We start from the raw sequence: 20,283 nt of genomic DNA, 5'->3' as shown, positions 1-20,283 counted from the left end.
GACTGGGCAGGAAAGTCCGTGAGACTTATCTCCCATAAGCAACTCAGAAAAAAACAGAAGTGGCTCTGTGGCTCAAGTGGTAGAGTGCTAGCCTTGAGCACAGTGGCTCAGGGCTTAGCACCCAAGCTCTGAGTTCCAGCCTTAGAACCAACATTTTTTTGGGGGGGTCCAGTCGTGGGTCCTGAACTCTGGGCCTGGGCGCTGTCTCTCAGATCTTCAGCTCAAGGCTAGTGCTTTACCTCTTGAGCCACAACGCCACTTCAGGCTTTTTTCTTTTTGCTTATGTGGTGCTGAGGAATCGAACCCAGGGCCTCAGGCATGCAAGGCAAGCGCTCTACCACTGAGCCACCTTCCCTGCCCCCCAACATTTTTTTAACTCAACATGTGCTTCAATCATCTAACAGTGACCAAGAACACTAGAAAATTAAAATTTAATACTTCTAGTCTACAGTAAAGTATTCAGCCTTCTATGTGCAAGAATGCACCTTTTTCGCTTCTTTATTACACAGAGCACTTGCATATGTTCTCCAATATTGTTTGGGGGTATTAAAGATGTGTGCAAATAAATATTTATGACTTGGCCTAAACCAGATGTGTTCAAAAATTATACCCTAAACAGACATATAAAATATTAAGGTTTATAAGTCAAACAGTATCTGTCATAGCTATTCAGCTTTCATATTCTTGCATGAAACAACTATAAACAATATTCAGATTAAAGAGAGCTTAGGAGTGGTTCTGTGGCTCAAGAAGTAGAGTGCTTGCCTTTAGCTGAAGAGCTCAGGCACAGTGCCCAGGCCCAGAGTTCAATCCCCATGACCAACAAAGAGAGAGAGAGAGAGAGAGAGAGAGAGAGAGAGAGAGAGAGAGAGAGAGAGAGAGAGAGAGAGAGAGAGAGAGAGAGAGAGCACATCTGTAATCCTATGAAACTTTATTTATGGATATAGGAATTTGAATTTAATAGAATACTGTATTCATGTGTCATGAAATATAATTATTGTGTTCCAACCATTTGTTAATGTCAAAAAACATTTTGACATGGTAGGCCATATCAAAAACAGAAAGGCAGCTAAATGTGGACTAAGAAGAGAATGATGAATCACTGGCTTTCCACTGAAAGACAAATGGTTTTGAACTGGAGGATCAAGCATGGTTGATTTGCAGTCACTGCGTAGAGAGTGATAAGGAGGCAGATTCTAATATTTGATGTACATTCTGTGGGTAGGGGAGTCAGATAGATAAGAATGATCAGTGATGAACAATGAAAAGGAAGAAGTGTCCACTGTACTTGATTCTGATGCCCTGCATCTTGTATACACATTTTTCTAATTTGGGGAGGGGAAAGGAAATAATAAAATGCTGAAACAAGGATACAGGCTGACCCACTGTAACAATGAGACATACAAAACACTATGTTGAAAATGAACTTAAAAACTTCGGGGAAATTGGGAGGAATAGGGGAGATGGGAAGGGAAGGAATAGTAGGGGAAATAGAAAGGAGAGCGTAATGTAGGAAATGTACTCATTACCTTACTCATGTAACTGTAACCCCTCTGTACAGGATCTTTACAATAAAAATATTGAAAAAAAGAAGTGCCAAAAAGTGATCATATCACTGTTCCTCTACCTAGAATAAGATATTTTTCTTGAAGAAATAGAAGGACCAAGGCATTATCTTCTTACCTAGCTAAAAATTATACAGTTTATTAAGATCTGATTTTTATGAATATGGACAATTTCTTGATTGATTCATCTGCTGAGGGGCATGAGGGTTGATTCCATATTTGGCTATGGCAAACAATGCTGCAATGAGCATGGTAAGTTAATCTGTTTTGGGGTGGATAGAGGGGTAGAGAAATGGATGGAAAAGGGTGAACAAATGCAGCAATGATACTCACTGGACACTGTTGAAAATGGGGAAGGGGAGAGGGAAAAACTGGGAGAAAAGAAGGAAGAGGTGACACTGTTCAAAGAGAAATATGCCCAGTACCTGACTTGTGTAACTGTAAGCTCTCTGCAAATCACCTTTACAATAACACTTTTTTTAAAAAAATCTGATTTTTTAAACCAGAATTTTTGTAACTAGGTATTAGTCTTCCTTTATACTATCAAACATGACATAAATATCCTATAAACTACAGAATGTGAGAATGATTAAGACCGAATGGAGCTAGAAATTAAATAATATAAGCCAGCTTGAGAGGGATAAATATTGCATGAAGAATCTAGATCTTCACAAATGAATGATAGGAGGTAAAATGGAGACTGTTTGGACACAAATAAAGATGGGGACAGGAAGAGGGTAATGGCAGTGAATATTATCAAAATACTTTATCTTCAGGCATGAAAACTTGATAAGTTTTATAGGATAATAAATGGAGTGAAGTTGATCAACATGCATTATGTACATGAATGAAAATGCCACAGTAGAACCACTTTGTACAATTCATATACACTAATAAATGACACATTTCCCAATAATAGGCTACAGAGAAAGTGGTGTAAATGCCCAGATATTTACAAAAGTCATCTAAGAAGATACTGGCTCAGGATTTACAGAATATCCAGTAGTACTCATGCAAATTAATATAGGTCAAGTTTTTCAGAATCCCTGAAGACTATGTGTATATGTCTAAACAAACAATAAAAATGCCAATTTTTCTAGATTAAGAAAATCATGTTTCAAGTGTTTACAAAAATATTATTACACTATCCTCATTTTGACTTACGCTTAAAACATGTTAACCTATGCTTATTCAAAGCCTAATAGCTTATCACTAATTTGCCAGCTCAGTAACTCAAGTAAGAAACAGCTATCAGAATATCCCTGGATTAATACTTCTCTCCTGCATAAATCAATTAATTTAATAAATTTATTTTTTATAATTCATATGTATTATAATTTGTATTTCCAAAATTATGTTTTAATTGAGGGCTCCTAATTTTATTCTTTTTATTTCTTATTTTTTGTCAATCATGGATCCTGAACCCTGGACATGGGCACTGTCCCTGAGCTCTTCAGTTCAAGGCAAGCACTCTACCACTTGAGCCACAGTGCCACTTCCAGTTTTCTGGTGGCTAATAGGAGATTCGAGTTCTCATGGACTTTCCTGCTTGAGCTGGCTTTGAACCATGAACCTCAGATCTCAACCTCCTGAGTAGCTAGGATTACAGGTGTGAGCCACCACAGCAAGCCCTAATTTAATTTTTTAAAAGTCCCTAACTACTTCTTCCCCTCTTTGCTTTTAATTTCTAACAACACTTCACTGTAGTCACATGCCAGAGTCCTGAAGCCATTTAATCTTCACTGTGAATTACTGTCCATAAAGATAAGTGGCATTTCCAAGTAGCGTAAAGGAGAAAAATATGTAGGGTCCTGGTCTGAGCCAGGGATCATAAAGAGAATCCTTACCTTCCAGTTCACAAAAGGGAAGATGATTCCTAGAGAGAATAAACCCAGCATCGGTCCCCCGCACATACCATGGATGCTGAGGGCAGCCTGTGGAACAACGCAGCCAGGTTAGCCCTATGATGCCACTGCACCTGGAGCTTACTGTCACCAGCCCTGCCTTACACCTGGCATGAAATGAGCCTTCAATTCTGTTTCCGCTACTTGTTAAATACGTGCTTTCCATAAGTCAGTTCTAGGTTCAATTATAAATATTATCTCAAAAAAAAGAAAAAGAAAAAGAAAATCAGGGTTAAGGAAACCTTAGTAAATTTAGGGCTATTTCTATTGAGAAAGAGGCAGAGATAAGATATAAATTCAAAGTCCCAATTTACAACCCACATTTGCTCTTCTAAAACTAGGCTTTAAAAGAAAATCAAGAAAACAGACCATCATAATGCTCTTGCTATTTTATATAAAAAGGGGAAAAAAAGTTTTCAAAGAGTACATCAATAACAATCAGAATACTGAAAATTCTAATTTCAGCCTGGCCGACATCACAAAGATTTAGTGAGTCTGCTCAGTAACTCACAACCACTGAATTTCAGAGTTTTCTTTTTTCTCTACCAAAATATACATAGCAAAGGGGATTTCTAGTCCATTTTCACTTTCTTATTTTTTAACTTTTTTTATTGTGAAAATACTGTACAGAGGGGTTACAATTACATGGACAAGGTAATGAGTACATTTTTTATCAAGCATTGTTGCCTCCTCCTTTGTTTCCCCTTCCTATCCCTTCCCATCTCCCCCTCTCCCCACCCCCAGCCAAAATTGTAAAGTTCATTTTTCTGCATAATGTCTTGTACATCTCATTGTTGCATGTAAATTCCTTGTCCAGAATGATAAGCTGCAATACATCACTATTCCCTTTGTTGACTGACAGAATTAAATCCTATTTACTGTGGCTGCTGAGTTGAAAAACTAATGGATTAACTACCACATAGGAGAGCCGATAATGTAGTGAAAACAATTATTTCTTTTTGTGGAAAATATGACAATGTCTTAGAAAGTAATTTCACTATATCTCAGGAGGTACATAGCTTCTATCTCTATGACAGAAAGAGAAAATCAATTCAGAAACTATATAGATATATAGATATATTTTCATATATATTTACATACGTATGAAGATATATATGTATATATATTTCTAATATGCAATCTCAGGACAAGAACTTCATAGTTTCTTCATCTGAAAAATGTCAATTCATTAATTACCAGGAACAGCATTGTATTAATATTGCTGTTGTTTTTTATTACTATGATTATTGCTAAAAGCATTTCTTTGACCATAATGTACCTTTTCATCGCCTCATCACTAGTTTTAATAGTTTCCCCTTCTGAAAAATCAGTTTTCATAAAATTTTTGTGCATGTTTCATTTGGACACACGGTGCACAAATGCAAGTATTTTAGGCCTGGTGGAATGAGGAAGACATTAGAAAGAGAAAGAAGGAAAAGTTTCTGTGGAAACACAAGTACCTTTTCTCCTTTCTTACCTGTATGACACTACCCATGAGAGATGCAAGCACCGCCATAGAGGTGCACATTATGCCAAACAGGAGACCTGAAAGAAAGAACATTCATGATAAACAATTTCCTCAGGAGATTCTTGGTTTCATATCGTTCTTGTGCACACCCACCAGAGCTGTAACTGAAGGTAATTGCAAAGAGAAAAGTCCTCTTCTAGCAATCTGAGCCCAGGAGTGGCACTTACATAAACTATCTTCTGAGCCCAGGCTTTCTCACATAAGTCAGAGTGAACCAGAACAGATTTCAGAGGAAATCTGCCATGCAGAAGCAACATGTAAAACAGAAAATGCCCAGGCAAATCCAGGCTGAATTCATGGAAACTAATTCTTGTTAAATCAGTGAACAGCAATGAGCTGAAAAAGTAGCTACTAAGCTTTTTGAAATTCAGTTGTTTAACTTTTAATATGGCAAAAGAACACATACTCTACTTAAGAGACTGAAAAAATCTGAGAAAATTCTCTTTTTTTCCTTTTCAGTGAATTATTCACACTATTCATATTACATATCATTAATTTGTAAAAAGTGAAAGATTTATACAATCTGAAGAGAAACCAGAGTATGATACTATTATTTGTATACAACCATAAAGATGTGCTGCCACAAAGGGATTCTGAATATTGTGCCTCCTCCTGGATCCTAGCTCATTGAATGAGACTGGATGTACTTTTCTGTCATTCATAAAGATGATTTCTTCTTCCTCCTCCTCTTTCTCCTCCTCCTGGTCGTTGTCGTCTTATCCTCCTCCTCCCCCTCCTCCTCCTCCCCCTCCTCCTCCTTCTTCTTCTTCCTTCATCCTCCTACTCTTCAAGTTCCTTTTCCCCTTCCTCTTCCTAGTCCTCCTTCTACTTCATTACCATGAGTTTTACCTGAGAGATTGATTTCAGCAACCACATTTATGTATAAAGTTCATCTTGATTATCATCATCACCTCCACCATTTTCTCTCCTCCCTCTCCCTTTCTCAAACAAGTCCAATGAAGATTTCTGTTCCATTTTCACACAAGTATATAAAATATATGACAATATGCATCATCCCTCCTCCTTGTTCATCTGATCCCACCACTAGTACCTACACACTGGACAAAACATGTTTCAATTTCCTAACTTCTTTTTATTAAAGGATATCCCCAGTGCTCAATGGGGATTCTCAAATGTATCTCACACATGCATACAACATATTTTAGTCTGATTGATCACATACAATTCTGATTACTTACTTATAAGTCTATATATTAGGTCTAAAATATTTGACCTTTGTCCTTCTGAGCCTGGCTTACTAACTTAAGATGAGGGATTACAGGTCTGTCTTGTTCCCTGTAAATGTCATGATTTGTGTATTGATAATGCAGGGTGAAATGTCTTTTCATCTTCTGATGTTTTTCTCAATTTCTTTTTCAAGCCTTTATAGGTCACTGTAGGTATCTTTCAACTTTGTGGTTAGGCTTAGTGTTAGGTATTTCTTCTAGGCTATTGTGAATGGAAGGGATAGTAGGGGTAAAACAAAGGAGGGGGTAACAATGCTCAGTAGGAAATGTACTCATTACCTTATTCATGTAACTGTCACCCCTCTGTACAGTATCTTTACAATAAAACAGTAAAAAAAAAAAGAGAGATGTTCCTTATATTTATTGCTTCTTCTGAGCTTATTCTAAAGGATTTGAATTTTGTCAGTTGATGCATTTTCTGCATTTGTCATGATAATGTGATTGTGTTTATGCTCCATGTATGCTAAGCCAATTTTGCCTATCTGTAATAAAACAACTTAATCATGGTATACAATTTTTTTGGTGAATGGTAAAAATCAGACTGTATTCTATTGACTTTTTGCATAATCATCAAAACGAGATGCCCTCTTTAAAAACATTTTTTAAAAAATGAAATCATTGTTTTTATATATCTGTTTAAAATATCTTAGAAGTGAATCAAATTCTCACAATTATTTATAAACTATAAAAATGGTGAGACAGAGTTAGATGTCTAAAGAGACACAAGAGACAGAACAAGAGAAAAATGACTTGTTTGTTTGAACATTCTCTGTCCAGCTCAGTTTTCAATGTAACTACTAATGTAATGCTATTAGATTATAACCATTTTATTGAATTATGACTGAACCCTTTACCAGTACTAGTGCAATGAAATGAAAACTGTTTGTCCCCAAAGGACACATAGTGTAAGAATAGACTACACATGAATCAGCTTGAACCCAAATTTACTCAAAATCAGTATAGAGGACTAATGCCTAGCACATAGTAAGTGAAATGTATTTGTCTCGATTAAAGCAAATACTAAAATTTTCTCAGAGGCTCATGAGCTCAGATGAATAGAAAATAATACATAAGCATCAGAAAAACCCCTGCCTCAAACCAATATGCCCAAGAGTATCTGAATGAAAGTAATGACTAGCCAATTTTTATGAGCACTAATGCTGAGAATGAGATATACAGGCAATTTAAGTACCCACTTAGCAAATATGTAGTTGAAATCAATCTATCATTGTTTAAACATAAGTAGAAAGAAGAAAGAACTATGGAATCCATGAAAAAAATAAAGTGAAACCAGGGAATATATATAGACTGAAAGCTCAAGTAAAGAATGCAATTCTGAAAACAAGTTACTGACAGACCCAGTCTCAATATGCTGCAAGAATACATAGAATTTCACCTTTATGATAATTTTTTAAAGAATACATAGATTTTTTACAAAGCAAAGAAGTAGAGGTCGAAAAAAAGAAATCCAACTAAGATATAACCCCAATAGGTTTATATGAAGATAGATCCAGGCATGATAACAAAACACTAGGAAGGAACTTATAAAAAGCATATGAGAGTTGACCAAGCAAGCAGTTCAACTGCTCTCTATTAAGCAAAAAAAATAATTAAAACATGTTTATAAACATAATTAACAAACTTTATAACTCCAAACTGTAGCATCCTGCACCTTTCAATGTATGTACAATTCACTCTTCCCATCCATAGGTTTGTATATGTAGATTCAAAATTGGGTCCGTACTGAATATGAAAAGACTTTTGTTGTTGTTGTTGTTCGTCGTGGGACTTGAACTCTGGGCTGTCCCTCAGCTCTTCAGCTCAAAGCTAGCGTTCTACCACTTGAGCTACAACGCCACTTACGGTTTTCTGGTGGGTTTTTTTTTTCTTTTTTTTTTTAATTGTGAAAATAATGTACAGAGGTGTTACAATTACATGGGCAAGATAATGAGTACATTTCTTATCAAGCATTGTAGCCTCCTCCTTTGTTTCCCCTTCCCATCCCTTCCCATCCTCCCCCCGCCCCCCCAATCCTCACCGCCCCCCCCCCCGCTCCCCCCCCACCAAAGTTGAAAAAGTTCTTTTTCGACATAACGACTTGTACATCTCATTGTTGCAATGGATCCACCTGTAACCCTATTTAAACGATTTGTTTTTCCCCTTCCCCTCCACAAATTATATCCACATCAAATACAGTGAAAGCAGGGTTATACTTCGGAGGAGGGACATACAAAGCAACAAAGTATTGGAGATAAGAGTTTCAAGCACTTTCTTGCCCCGGCTGGCTTTTCGCTGTGATTCTCAGATCTCAGCCTCCTGAGTAGCTAGGATTACAGGCGTGAGCCACCGGCGCCCAGCTATGAACAGACTTTTATTCTTATCATTACTCCATAAACAATAAAGAGCAGTGACTATGTACAAAGCATCTATATTGTATTAAGTATTAAAGTAGTCTAGAGATAATTTATATTATATGGGAACAAGTGCATAGGTAATATAAGACACCTGAATATTCACGGATTTTAATATCCACAGAGGGCTGTTAGAAATAATCCTTGTGACTGCTAAGGGTCCTAATGTTTAAAAACAAAACAAAATGAAGCAAAACAAAAAGAACAGAACCTTTGGGGAATGAATAGATGTTACACTGCTCAGCATTATAAAAGAATAAACTACTCATAAGCACTATAAAGCCACATTCTGAGGCCAGATGGCATTTAGAATTGCAATTGAAAAATAATTTAAGGAATATACAAATGTCCCTGTAGATGAGAGAATTCTACATTTTGTATCATTATTTATGAATAATATTTATAAATAATATTTACTGTTAATATTTATTATTTATTAAAAACCAGAAATAATAAATGTTAGAAAATGGTTCTCCATATAAAATGACAATTTAGAACCTTATATTAAGTCATAATCAAATATACAAGTATATTGAATATGAAATATGAAATACAGCCAGGTGCTACTGGCTCACACCTGACAAAAATAAATAAATAAATAATACAAAAGCATGTGTCCTCTATATAAAAATGTATAATTGGGTTTTAAGTAAGAAATACATATAAGTGTAGAAAATAAGAGGAAGTAAAATAAAATGATACATATATTTGGTCAATTATAAAATTGAAATTTCCAAATTAAACCGTAAAAATTAATTTGCAAGAGACAAAGGCCTTATTTTGAGTATTTACGAAGAGAATTTAAAGCAATAAATGTACAAGTTTCTATCAACAAATACATAGAAAATTTGTATAGATTCTCTCACCAAAAGAGAAATAAGAGTTAAAAATGTGAAAAATATTTAAATGCACTATAAATTTTGAAAGAATTATTAAGGCCAAAAATATGCTGATGTCTTTTTCCCATTAATTTAGGTATTTTCAAACACACAGAAATATGTCACGTATAACTATTGATTCGATCCTACAAAATAATCTTTCTTAGTATGCATCAGAAGATTACATAAACTAGTATTATTTAAACTTATAACTTACATTGGGATATTTGTACTGTATAAAATAATGAACATGAAGTCAAAAGTTTATCTATGTGTATTGATATTATGGTGCTTCAAGAACTTAAAAAATAAGAAATTTATAAAATAGCATATGATAAGCAAATACTTCATTTAACAGAATATGGTACTGTTATTCAAATACAATATTTCCAAAGAATACACACTGATGATGAAAGTGCTCTCTATAATTTGCCAAGAGCCAAAAAAGAACAAAATTGGATAGAAATAATTTTATATACATAGTCAGAAACTTTACATGGATTTTCTACACTAAGTAAATGTAGTGTCCAATATATTTACAATGAAAAAGTAGTAAACCTCATAAAACTATAATTCAATATTATAAGTGCTCCAGTACTTATAATCATGAAATGAAATTCTATAATCAAACAAGAAGCAATCATTCTTTAGCTGAAGTTACCAGGTGTTTGGTTTTAAGAGAATCCTTTAAAAAATGAATGTGACAAGAAAAATGTCTGTGACTTCATTTGACCAAGTAAATGGCCATATTGAATAGAACATCTCCCCAGGGAGAATGGCTAATGTGGTCAGCATAATGTGATCAGAAAATGTGGATATAATGAGTCTGGAGCAGTAGACTGAAAATTCAACCAGTATAAAAGGAATTAGCTGGTCTTTCCTCCCCATTAACCTCCTAGTGGCGTCTGAGAAAGTGTGAGAATCTCTTTGTGAGATTCTCCATGGATCCTGATAGCCACCTATGCCAGCTAGGGCAGCCTAAACAGCACATGCAGGATTTTGACACATACCACATGTACATTCATGAAATAGAATGGAAGAGCCACCAGCTGTACCTACATAAGCCTTTACTGATCCAAGTGCTCTTCTTGTCAGAGAGATGGGGAAAGCAGGTCTTGACAAAATCCTCAAAGGTCACTGTTGCTAAAGCATTGATGCTAGCAGCCACTGTGCTACAGGGAGAGAAAAGCAACAATGCAATCTACATTAAATGAGGCTTTGCTATATCAGCAGGCCCTGTCTTCTAGGCCTGATAGACAAGAAGGGCTTTCTGTGAAACAGATACATACATCTCTAAAATTTCAAAGAAATGATATGGCCCTTTTACTCATTGTTTAAAACTTATTTGGTGGAAATTCTCTTTCAATTCTTCCACAAATTTTATGAAAGAAATTTGAATTTCATTCTCTGACTTCCATTAATTTACAGAAGGCTTGTGTATGTGTGTGTGTGTGTGTGTGTGTGTGTGTGTGTCTATAAGAGAGACAGAGAGACTGAAAGAGACAGAGTGACAGTGACAGAGAGATAGAGAGAGCACTTATATTTAGGCTGGAGGGAAGAACAAAAGAAGTACCTATCTTAGCCCCATTGATGTTGTCACAATTAATTAATAACTCATCTAATAACTTAGTTATGTATCTGTTTATTCATTCTGGGTAGGCATCATAAAATGTGAATAGGAATAAGACAAATCTTATTCTAGTTAGAATGCAGACATTGAACAACCAATGACACAAATGATTACAGTTGTGAAATTGTTATAAAAGGAAGCAACAAAGCACTGTGAGAGAAGCTTCTAACAGAGATTTAAACTGATAGTTGAAAATTCTCTCGGGGCTGGGAAGGTGGCTCAGTGGTAGAGCACGTGCCTTGCATGCCTGAGGCCCTGGGTTCGATTCCTCAGCACCACATAAGCAAAAAGAAAAAAGCCGGAAGTGGTGCTGTGGCTGAAGTGGTAGAGCGCTAGCCTTAATCTGATGAGCTGAGGGACAGCGCCCAGGCCCAGAGTTCAGGCCCCACGACCGGACCCAAAGAAAAAAGAAAATTCTCTCTTAGGAAGTAACCATTAAGAAAGACACTGAAGGAATTTGGGCAAAGTTGGGGAAAGCATGGTCAAAGATGAAAATTACAAAAATATGAGTTGAGATAGAAGGGAGCTTGCTGCAGTACACAACCTAAACCCACAATTATGGCTGAAATACAATCAAAACAGAAAAAATGGAGGGGCAATTAGACTGGGAAGTAGTAAATCCAAATTGGGTTAAAATTCTGCTTTACATGGATATAGCATATATTTTCTTTGGGACTTTCCAATCAAGTTTAGTTTTATTAGAAGCAAAACTGAATTAGGAGTGTGAACACTTGAAAGTTCTTTGCAGAATAACATGAAAGTATATATATATATATATATATATATATATATATATATATATATATATATATATTCCATGCTGCAGGGACCAGAGATATGTAATCTACTAAAATGCAACAAATTATAGCATTGTTATACCAAGCTAAATTATACAAAATTAAAGCATTGCAAAATCACAACCCAGAGATTCTGTCCTCTAAAGTATATAACAAATAATTCCTGTTTTCACATTGTCTGTCACTGATTTCAAAGCACAATTATACAGAAAATAAACAGAAGTACACTTATTGGGTAAAAAAGAAAAATTAAAAGACATTTGTTGATTTGAACAAAGTTAAAGCTTTAAGAAGTATGGTGTTATGGGCTCACACCTAGATATTCAAGAGACCTAGCTCTGAGGATCATGACCAGAAGCTAGCCTGGACAGAAAAGGCTATGAGACTTGTATCTCAACTTAACCAGCAAAAAGCAATAAATAGCAATGTGGCTCAAATAGTAAAGGATCAACTTTTGGAGAAAAGGCCAAGGGAGAGCACCAGGTCCTGTCATATTCTCTCAATATGGTACAATTACTGCTGACAGATCCAAAATAATGGAGCTTGTTCATGGACTGAAATCTCCAGAACTCAAAACCATCATGTACCTTCTTACATTGCATTTTATTGTTTTGAAAATATTATGATAATAAGAGGAAAGGTCTAGATTTAGAGGGAAAACTAGGCTTATATCCAGCTTCACAATTTATTAACTTATCATGGAGAAGAAATCTACTAAAGTCTCAGGATCCTAAGCTGCAGTAATATGATAATATTAGTAATGATGATAATATTAGTAATCTTTTTTTTCAGTTATGGGGCTTAATCTCTAGGCCTGGGCACTATCCCTCAGCTCTTCAGCTCAAGGAGAGCATTCTATCATTCGAGCTACACTGCCACTTCCAATTTTCTGGTGGTTTATTGGAGATCAGAGTCTCACAGACTTTCCTGCTTAGGCTGGTTTTGAACTGTAATCCTCAGATCTCAGCGTCCTGAGTAGATAGGATTATAGGCATGAGTCACCAGCACGTCCAACAGTAATCTTTCTCACATGCTGCCTGACATCACTTTTAAGCAAAGTAGTGAGTAGATCAGTTAACGAGTTAGAGTTAATCATTAGCATCATCACTCTTTGTTTTACCATCATCATCATCCTCATCATCATCATTCATCATCATCATCATCATCATCATCATCATCATCATCATCATCATCTTTTGTCCATCCATACACTAACCTCAGCGTTCCACTAAAGGCACTAGCCACAAAAATTCCTGGAAGTCCGGGCATAGTTTCAAATATCTCCATAACAAAATATGGCATCAGCTAAAGAGAAAACATATGGAGAGAGAGAGAGAAAGAGGAAGCTGAATATATAAATAAAGAAATGGTGACTGATAGCCACTCCTGAACATATTGTCTGTAAATGGGGTTTATATAACCACATTTAATGTACTATATTGACATCATGTTTATTTAACTCATGCAGGTAAACTAGGGCCACGGTATAAAGGCAGCATCAACCAACAGAGCTATGGGTTCAAACCTCTTCTCCCTGGATTTGTCTAGTTTTAGGCCTTGCGTTCAAGGAAAAGCTGAGCTGTCCTCATTTCACATGTACACTCCCCTCATTAGAACTTTGCATTTGTTATATTACTCAGAAGTAAAAAAGTCAAGGCCTTGGAATTTGGGAAGTGGCTTCAGGTGCAGGAAAAACAAGAAATAGGTCCAATATTACCCAACCATATCCAGAATTTCAGTGATTCTTGTCATTCCCTGATAAAATCAAAGAAATTTATACCTGGTCTGGTGCTGAGATAATGCCAGAAGTCCAAGGGTCACAGTCTTTGAAGTAGGAGTACATGATTAATCCAGAGAAGACAGCACAGAACAAAATGATCCAGAGACCCAACAAATTAAAATATAAGGCACTAGAAAAGAACACAGGGGAATGACGTTAAGTGTTATGCCATGCCATATTGTGGTCAGGTCATTACCAAAGACCCTAGGAAAGTGTTTTCAATTTATTTTGTTCTTGATCATTCCTGAATAAACATATTTTACACATATTTTATACTTTTTTATACATTTATGTTGGGCATTCTGTTTTAAAGTAATTAATGAATATGAATAAGATAACGTTTACATGGGTTTTCTTTTTACATAGGGACCTTTTCCCTTCAAAATCTCAAAATACATACAAACCACGTTACATAACTTTATTTTACTTTAGTGATATGTGCCTACAATCCCAGCTACATGGAGTTTGAGGCAGGAAGTTCTCTTAAACTCATGAGCTTGAGGCCAGTCTAGCAAGACAGGAGACTCTGTCGCAGAGAAATAGGGGGAGTCTGGAGGAAGATGGTGGAGAACCTGGGGGCTGAAGAAGCTCTCAGGTAGAAACCAGTTTTAGTGTTCCAGTGAAAAGTCCAAGGCTAGAGATTCACACCAAGTGAGCCATCATAGTAAAGAGAGTTTGGCCAGAAAGGAAAAAATTCAGGCAGTTTCCTTAAGGAGACAGATTTGGACACTGGCCAGTGTCCATGGCAGTGGCAGTGGCAGCTGCTGCTGTAACTACCATATCAAAAGAGAGAGCAAGGGGAAAAGGCACCAAAACACTGTGGGAGTGGATTCTACTCACCGCCAGCAAGAACTGACAAGAAGGGGAAATTGTCATCTTGCTGACCACAGACAGTCACACACTGTGGACGGCCCAGAAACCAAGGGAAAGGCCTGAAATGAATACCACACAAGACATCCTCACTCCTTTTCATGGAGCAGCAGTGGGAAAGTAGCCCCTCCCTACCACCATCTTTGATACTGGCAAAGACCGGCCATCTCAGCTAGCCTCAACTCAGGCCTTGGAAGACGACAATAGGAGCAATTCAACAGGTCAAAGGAACTTGCCCTTCCCAGGCAGAGTTAGCTCTGCCCATGGAGGAGTGACTTTCTTCATCAGATAAACAGAGCCAGAGGCTGCCCCACCCCCACTGCAGTACATGCAGCAGACCCAGCTGAAGGAGGGTAAAAGAAAACAAAAAAGAAAACTTGGTAAACATAAATCCTGAGAATGGCTCCAGGTTGGGCTGTGTGAGTATCTCAGGAGCTAGCCCTTCAGGGAAAAGCTACTGATTGCTGACAGGCCTCAAACCTACCCACAATCTAGTCTCATCACAGCAGCTCCAGGCTAGAGGAAACAGCCATTTCTCTCTTTTATTACACTCAAAGCATATCATCTTTCCAGTAAACTAGTCTGGGAGGAAGGCTATAAAGTTCTTGTAAGGCAGAGCTTCCTTCTGCTTGTTCAAACAAACTGATTTAAGAAACCAGTCAAGTCACAGGAAAACCAAACACCACAAACAAACCAGAGACTCCACTAAGAGACTGGTTACAGACACAGGAGCGACACAAGATTCCCCTACTCCCCCCCCCAAAAAAAATCGAAGAACTCTTTTTTTCTACCTAATTTTTAAGTTTTTAAAAAATGTTTTCTACTTGTTTCATATTTTTATCTTAGGTTTTGTTTTTTTCCTCTTTTTACTCTTTTGGTTCTTTTAGTTTTTTCGCTTTACTTAATTTCTATTCTGTTCATCCCCAGAAATATACCTGTCTTCAATTATTAGACCTTATCCTTCATTGTGTGCAAACTTTATTCAGATATTGATTACTTAATTCACAAACTCCCAGCCTTAACTCCTTTAATTGTAGTATTATTTCTTTATACTTATATAATTTTAAGTGTTTCATTTTTTTATTTTTCATTTTCCCTTTTTCTTTATTTCTCTTCTTTCCTTCTATCCTTTTCCTCTCTCTGAATTTAGGTCTTGGTTATATTCCCACTCTCCCTCCCTTCCCTTCCCATATTTCTCTAATCTTATTTTCACCTCACAATTCTCCTAAGCCTATTAATTTCTGACCTTCTGACTCCTTCTTTGATTTTCTTAGGCCAATGATCCCTAGTTGTATGTTGTTGAACTAGATTGTATCTGTATTCATTTTGACTGGGTCAAACAATATGTGCAACTACAGGATTCTGGTTGATACTTGCCTTAAAATAATGTTCTATTGCAGAAGTCATTTTTCTTTTATACCCAAATGGGCAGAACAAGGCGGAGAAACATAAGAAAAATGGCAAGTCCAGGTATCTCAACTCCTGCTCATGATAATCAGGCAACAGAGCAGTTAATGAATAATCAAGAAGAGAGTTTCAAAAATGCTCTATTGGGCTGGGAAGGTGGCTCAGTGGTAGAGCGCTTGCCTTGCATGCATGAGGCCCAGGGTTCGATTCCTCAGCACCACATAAGCAAAAAAGAAAAAAAAAGCTGGAAGTGGTGCTGTGGCTCAAGTGATAGAGCGCTAGCCTTGAGCTGAAGAGCTGAGGGACAGCATCCATGCCCAGAGTTCAGGCCCCATGACTGGACCCCCCCAAAAAAAAACTCAGCCTCCTGAATGGCTAGGATTACAGGTGGGAGCCACTGGTACCTGGTTCAAATAGATTGGGCTGGGAAGGTGGCTCAGTGGTACAGCACTTGCCTTGCAGGCTTGAGTCCCTGGGTTCCATTCCTCAGCACCACATAAGCAGGAAAAAAAGCCGGAAGTGGCACTGTGGCTCAAGTGGTAGATTGCTAGCCTTGAGCTGAAGAGCTGAGGGACAGCACCCAAGTCCAGAGTTCAGACCCCACAACTGGACCTTCCAAAAAAAATGCTTTAAAAGCACTACTGGTAAACATGATGAATGAAAAGATTGAAAGCCTGCAAAGGACTCTGTGTGAGTGTGATAGGGAAATCTGTGAGCGTGATGAAGCTAATCAAAGATTAATACAGGAATTTCACAAGTGTGAGGAGGCTAATCAAAGATTAATAGAGTTAGATGAGAATTAATAGGGTTAGATGAGAATAAACAAAGATTAAGAGAGGCATTCATAGAATCTGCAAACAGAGGCTGGATCAATCCATGGAGGCCACAAAGGGAATTCTGAATGAAGTCCAACAGGAGGAAAAGGAGTCCAATGAAACTATAACTATCCAACTAAGGAATTTGAGAATGAACACTGAAAACCAAATTAAGGAGGTAAAGAAGTCCATACAAGATCTAAAACAAAACTCCAACAAAGAATTTGAAGCAAGTAATCAAATCTGACCAATTAGAAGGAAAAGAAATAAAAAAAATGTACAAAGTAGGTTAGACCATGCAGAAGATTGAATCTCTGGGATTGACGGCAACTTAGACATTATAGAGAAAGAACAGACAAGAATTCAAGACAAATCCAAGAAATATGAAGATCTGTTCAACATTTAGAAGACACCATCAGAAGGCCTAATTTAAGTAAAATGGGTGTAGAGGAGGGCCTAGACACAGAAGCTAAAGGTCTAGGAAATTTATTTACAGGATCCTAGCGCAGAACTTCCCAAACATGCAAAAAGATAGGCCCATTCAGATGCAAAAACTTTAGAACCCCAAAAAACCCAGACCAAAACAGGACATCCCATTGTCACATTGTAATCTGCAGAGGATCAATTGAGACCATGGAAAGGATCCTTAAAGTTGTCAGAGAAAAAAAGCTCAATCATTTATAAAGAGAAACCAATCAGAATAACTTCAGATTTCTCAGCAGAAACCATGAAAGCAAGAAGAGCCTGGAATGATGTATGCCACACCCTAAAGACAAACAATTATCAACCATGAATACAGTACCCAGCTAAACTCTCCTTCACAATGCAAAGTAAAATAAAAACCTTCCACAGCAAATAAAAATTGAAACAATATATCTCCACCAAACCAGCCCTACAAAAGATATTTAAAGATGCCTTGCACATAGAAAACCAACAAGTAAATGATAAAGGACAAGAAACAGCCCCCCAACAGAGAATCAAGAATCATAGGAAGAACCCAGTTGTCATAGCCCCCAAGAAGGTGGATAACATGGCAGGAATTACCAAACACCTCTCAGTCCTAACTCTCAACATTAATGAACTTAACTCTTCAATTAAGTGACATATTGTCTAGTTGGGTCAAAAAGAAATATCCTTCCATCTGCTGCCTTCAAGAGTCACACCTTGCCCACAAAAACAAACATATTCTGAAAGTGAAAGGCTGGAATAAAAAAAAACAAATGGCCCCCATAAATAGGCAGGAGTTGGAATCTTAATAGCAGATAAAATAGACTTCAAATTAAATTTAGTGAGAAGAAATAAAAAAGGTCATTAGATACTAATTAAAGGATCTCTCCTTCAGGAGGATATTACAATTCTAAATATCTATTCACCAAATAACGGAGCACCCAAATTTATCCAAGAAACACTGCTTCCCCTCAAAGCTAACATAGTTCCAAAGACAATAATTGTTGGAGACTTTCACACACCACTATCCCCATTGGATAGATCACCTCGCAAAATCCCAACAGAGAAACCTTGGATCTAAACATCATCATAGATCAACTAAACTTTACAGACATCTACCTAATTTTTCACCCAGCAACATCAGAATGCATGTTCTTCTCAGGAGGACATGGAACATTCTCCAAAACAGACCACATTTTAGGTCACAAAGCAAATTTCTCCAAATTCAGAATCAGAAATTATACCCTACATTCTCTCAGATCACAAGGGAATAAAATTAGAATTCAACACCAAAAGCCACCAAAGAAAATCCTGCAAGTAGGCTAAACAACAAACTGTGAACCATTAGTGGGTTATGGACGATATTAGAAAGAAAATTCAAATGTTTTAACAAAAAAATGAACACACAAATTACCAGATTCTCTGGGACACAGCAAAGGCAGCAGTCAAAAGGCATGTTTATAGCTCTGGGTTCCTATATCAACAAATTGGAGAGATCTCAAACCAACAATTTAATAAGGCACCTGAAGCTCCTTGAAAAAGAGCAATAAACTAAATCCCAATGCAATAGATGGAAACAAATAATTAAAATTAAATCAGAATTAAATGAATTAGAATCAAAAATCATAGAAAGAATCAACAAAACAAAGAGTTGCTTCTTCGAAAAAAATTAACAAATTGACAGACCCTTAGCAAATCTTATCAGAAAAAGAAGAGAACACACCCAGATAAACAATCTCAGAAATGAGAATGAAAGCATCACACAGAAACAACCAAGATTCAAACATTATAAGGGAATACTTCTCAAACATTTATGATAATAAGTTTGAGAATCTGGAAGAAATGAATGAATTTCTACCAAATATAGACATGACCTAACTAAACCAAGATGATGTAAACCAACTTAACAGACCCATATCAAGCATCAAAATAGAAATAGCAATAAGAGACCTCCCCAAGAAAAGCTCAGGACAGGATGGATTTACAGCTGAATTCTACAAAACCTTCAAAGCAGAACTCACACCAAAACTCCTCCAACTCTTCAATGAAATTGAATCCATCATAACCCTCATCCCAAAACCAGGCAGGGACTCATAAAAGAAAGAGAACTATAGCCCCATTTCTTTGATGAACATCAATGAAAACTTCTCAACAAAATTTTGGTCAATCGACTTCAACAACTCATCAAAAAAATCATACACCAGGATCAGACAGGATTCATTTTAGGGGTGCAAATCTGGTTCTAAATATGCAAATCAATTAATATTCATCACATCAACAAGGACAAGCATAAGAACCACATGATTATCTCAATATATGCAGAAAAAGCTTTGGCAAGATCCAACACCCCTTTAAGATAAGAGTTCTGAAAAAACTAGGAATCCATGGAACATTCCTCAACATAATAAAGGCTGTGTATGAGAACCCTACAGCCAACATTATGCTTAATGGTGAAAAGCTTAAAGCCATTTCCTCTAAATTGAGGAATGAGACAAGGATATCCACTCTCTCCACTTCTCTTCAACTTAGCATTAGAATGCCTGGTTAAAGCAGTAAGACAAGATGCAAATAGGGAATGCTGAAGTAAAACTCTCCCTCTGCAGATGTCATGATCTTGTATTTAAAAAACCCCATGGACTTCACTCCCAAGTTACTCTGCAACTTTTGCAAAGTAGCAGGGTATAAAATTAGCCCTCAAAAAACAATGGCTTTTCTGTATGCCAACAATAAGAAGAGCTTGGCTGAAATCAAGAAAGAAAGAAATGTATGCATTATCCTGCCCATGTAATTGTAACCCCTCTGTACAGTATGTTCACAAAAAAAATTAAATTAAAAAAAAGAAAGAAAGAAAGTCTTTTGTAATAGCCCCACAAAAAATACTTAGGAGTTAACTAAAGAAGTGAAGGACCTCTATAGTGAAAACTTTTAAAACCTGAAAAAGGAAATTAAAGCAGAACTAAAGAAGTGGAAAAACCTCCCATGCTCCTGGATTGGGAGGATTATC

General features: G+C 36.7%; 1 protein-coding gene across 1 annotated transcript in view; it reads right to left on the bottom strand.

The window, feature by feature from the left end:
* Positions 1-20,283, bottom strand: part of LOC138834036 (sodium-coupled monocarboxylate transporter 2) — a 56,838-nt gene that overhangs the window by 13,950 nt on the left and 22,605 nt on the right. The window contains exons 7-11 of the mRNA XM_070032707.1: positions 13,741-13,870; positions 13,177-13,265; positions 10,593-10,705; positions 4,947-5,014; positions 3,413-3,499 (exon numbers count right to left, since the gene is read on the bottom strand). Coding sequence (XP_069888808.1) covers positions 3,413-3,499; positions 4,947-5,014; positions 10,593-10,705; positions 13,177-13,265; positions 13,741-13,870 — 487 coding nt within the window. The remainder of the gene's footprint in view (positions 1-3,412; positions 3,500-4,946; positions 5,015-10,592; positions 10,706-13,176; positions 13,266-13,740; positions 13,871-20,283) is intronic.

Source organism: Dipodomys merriami, unplaced genomic scaffold (genome assembly GCF_024711535.1).
Source record: "Dipodomys merriami isolate MVZ:Mamm:240054 unplaced genomic scaffold, mDipMer1.0.p SCAF_21, whole genome shotgun sequence".
Lineage (NCBI taxonomy): Eukaryota > Metazoa > Chordata > Mammalia > Rodentia > Heteromyidae > Dipodomys > Dipodomys merriami.
The sequence above is the reverse complement of the archived record's forward strand: the minus strand, read 5'-3'. Positions and strand labels throughout refer to the sequence as shown.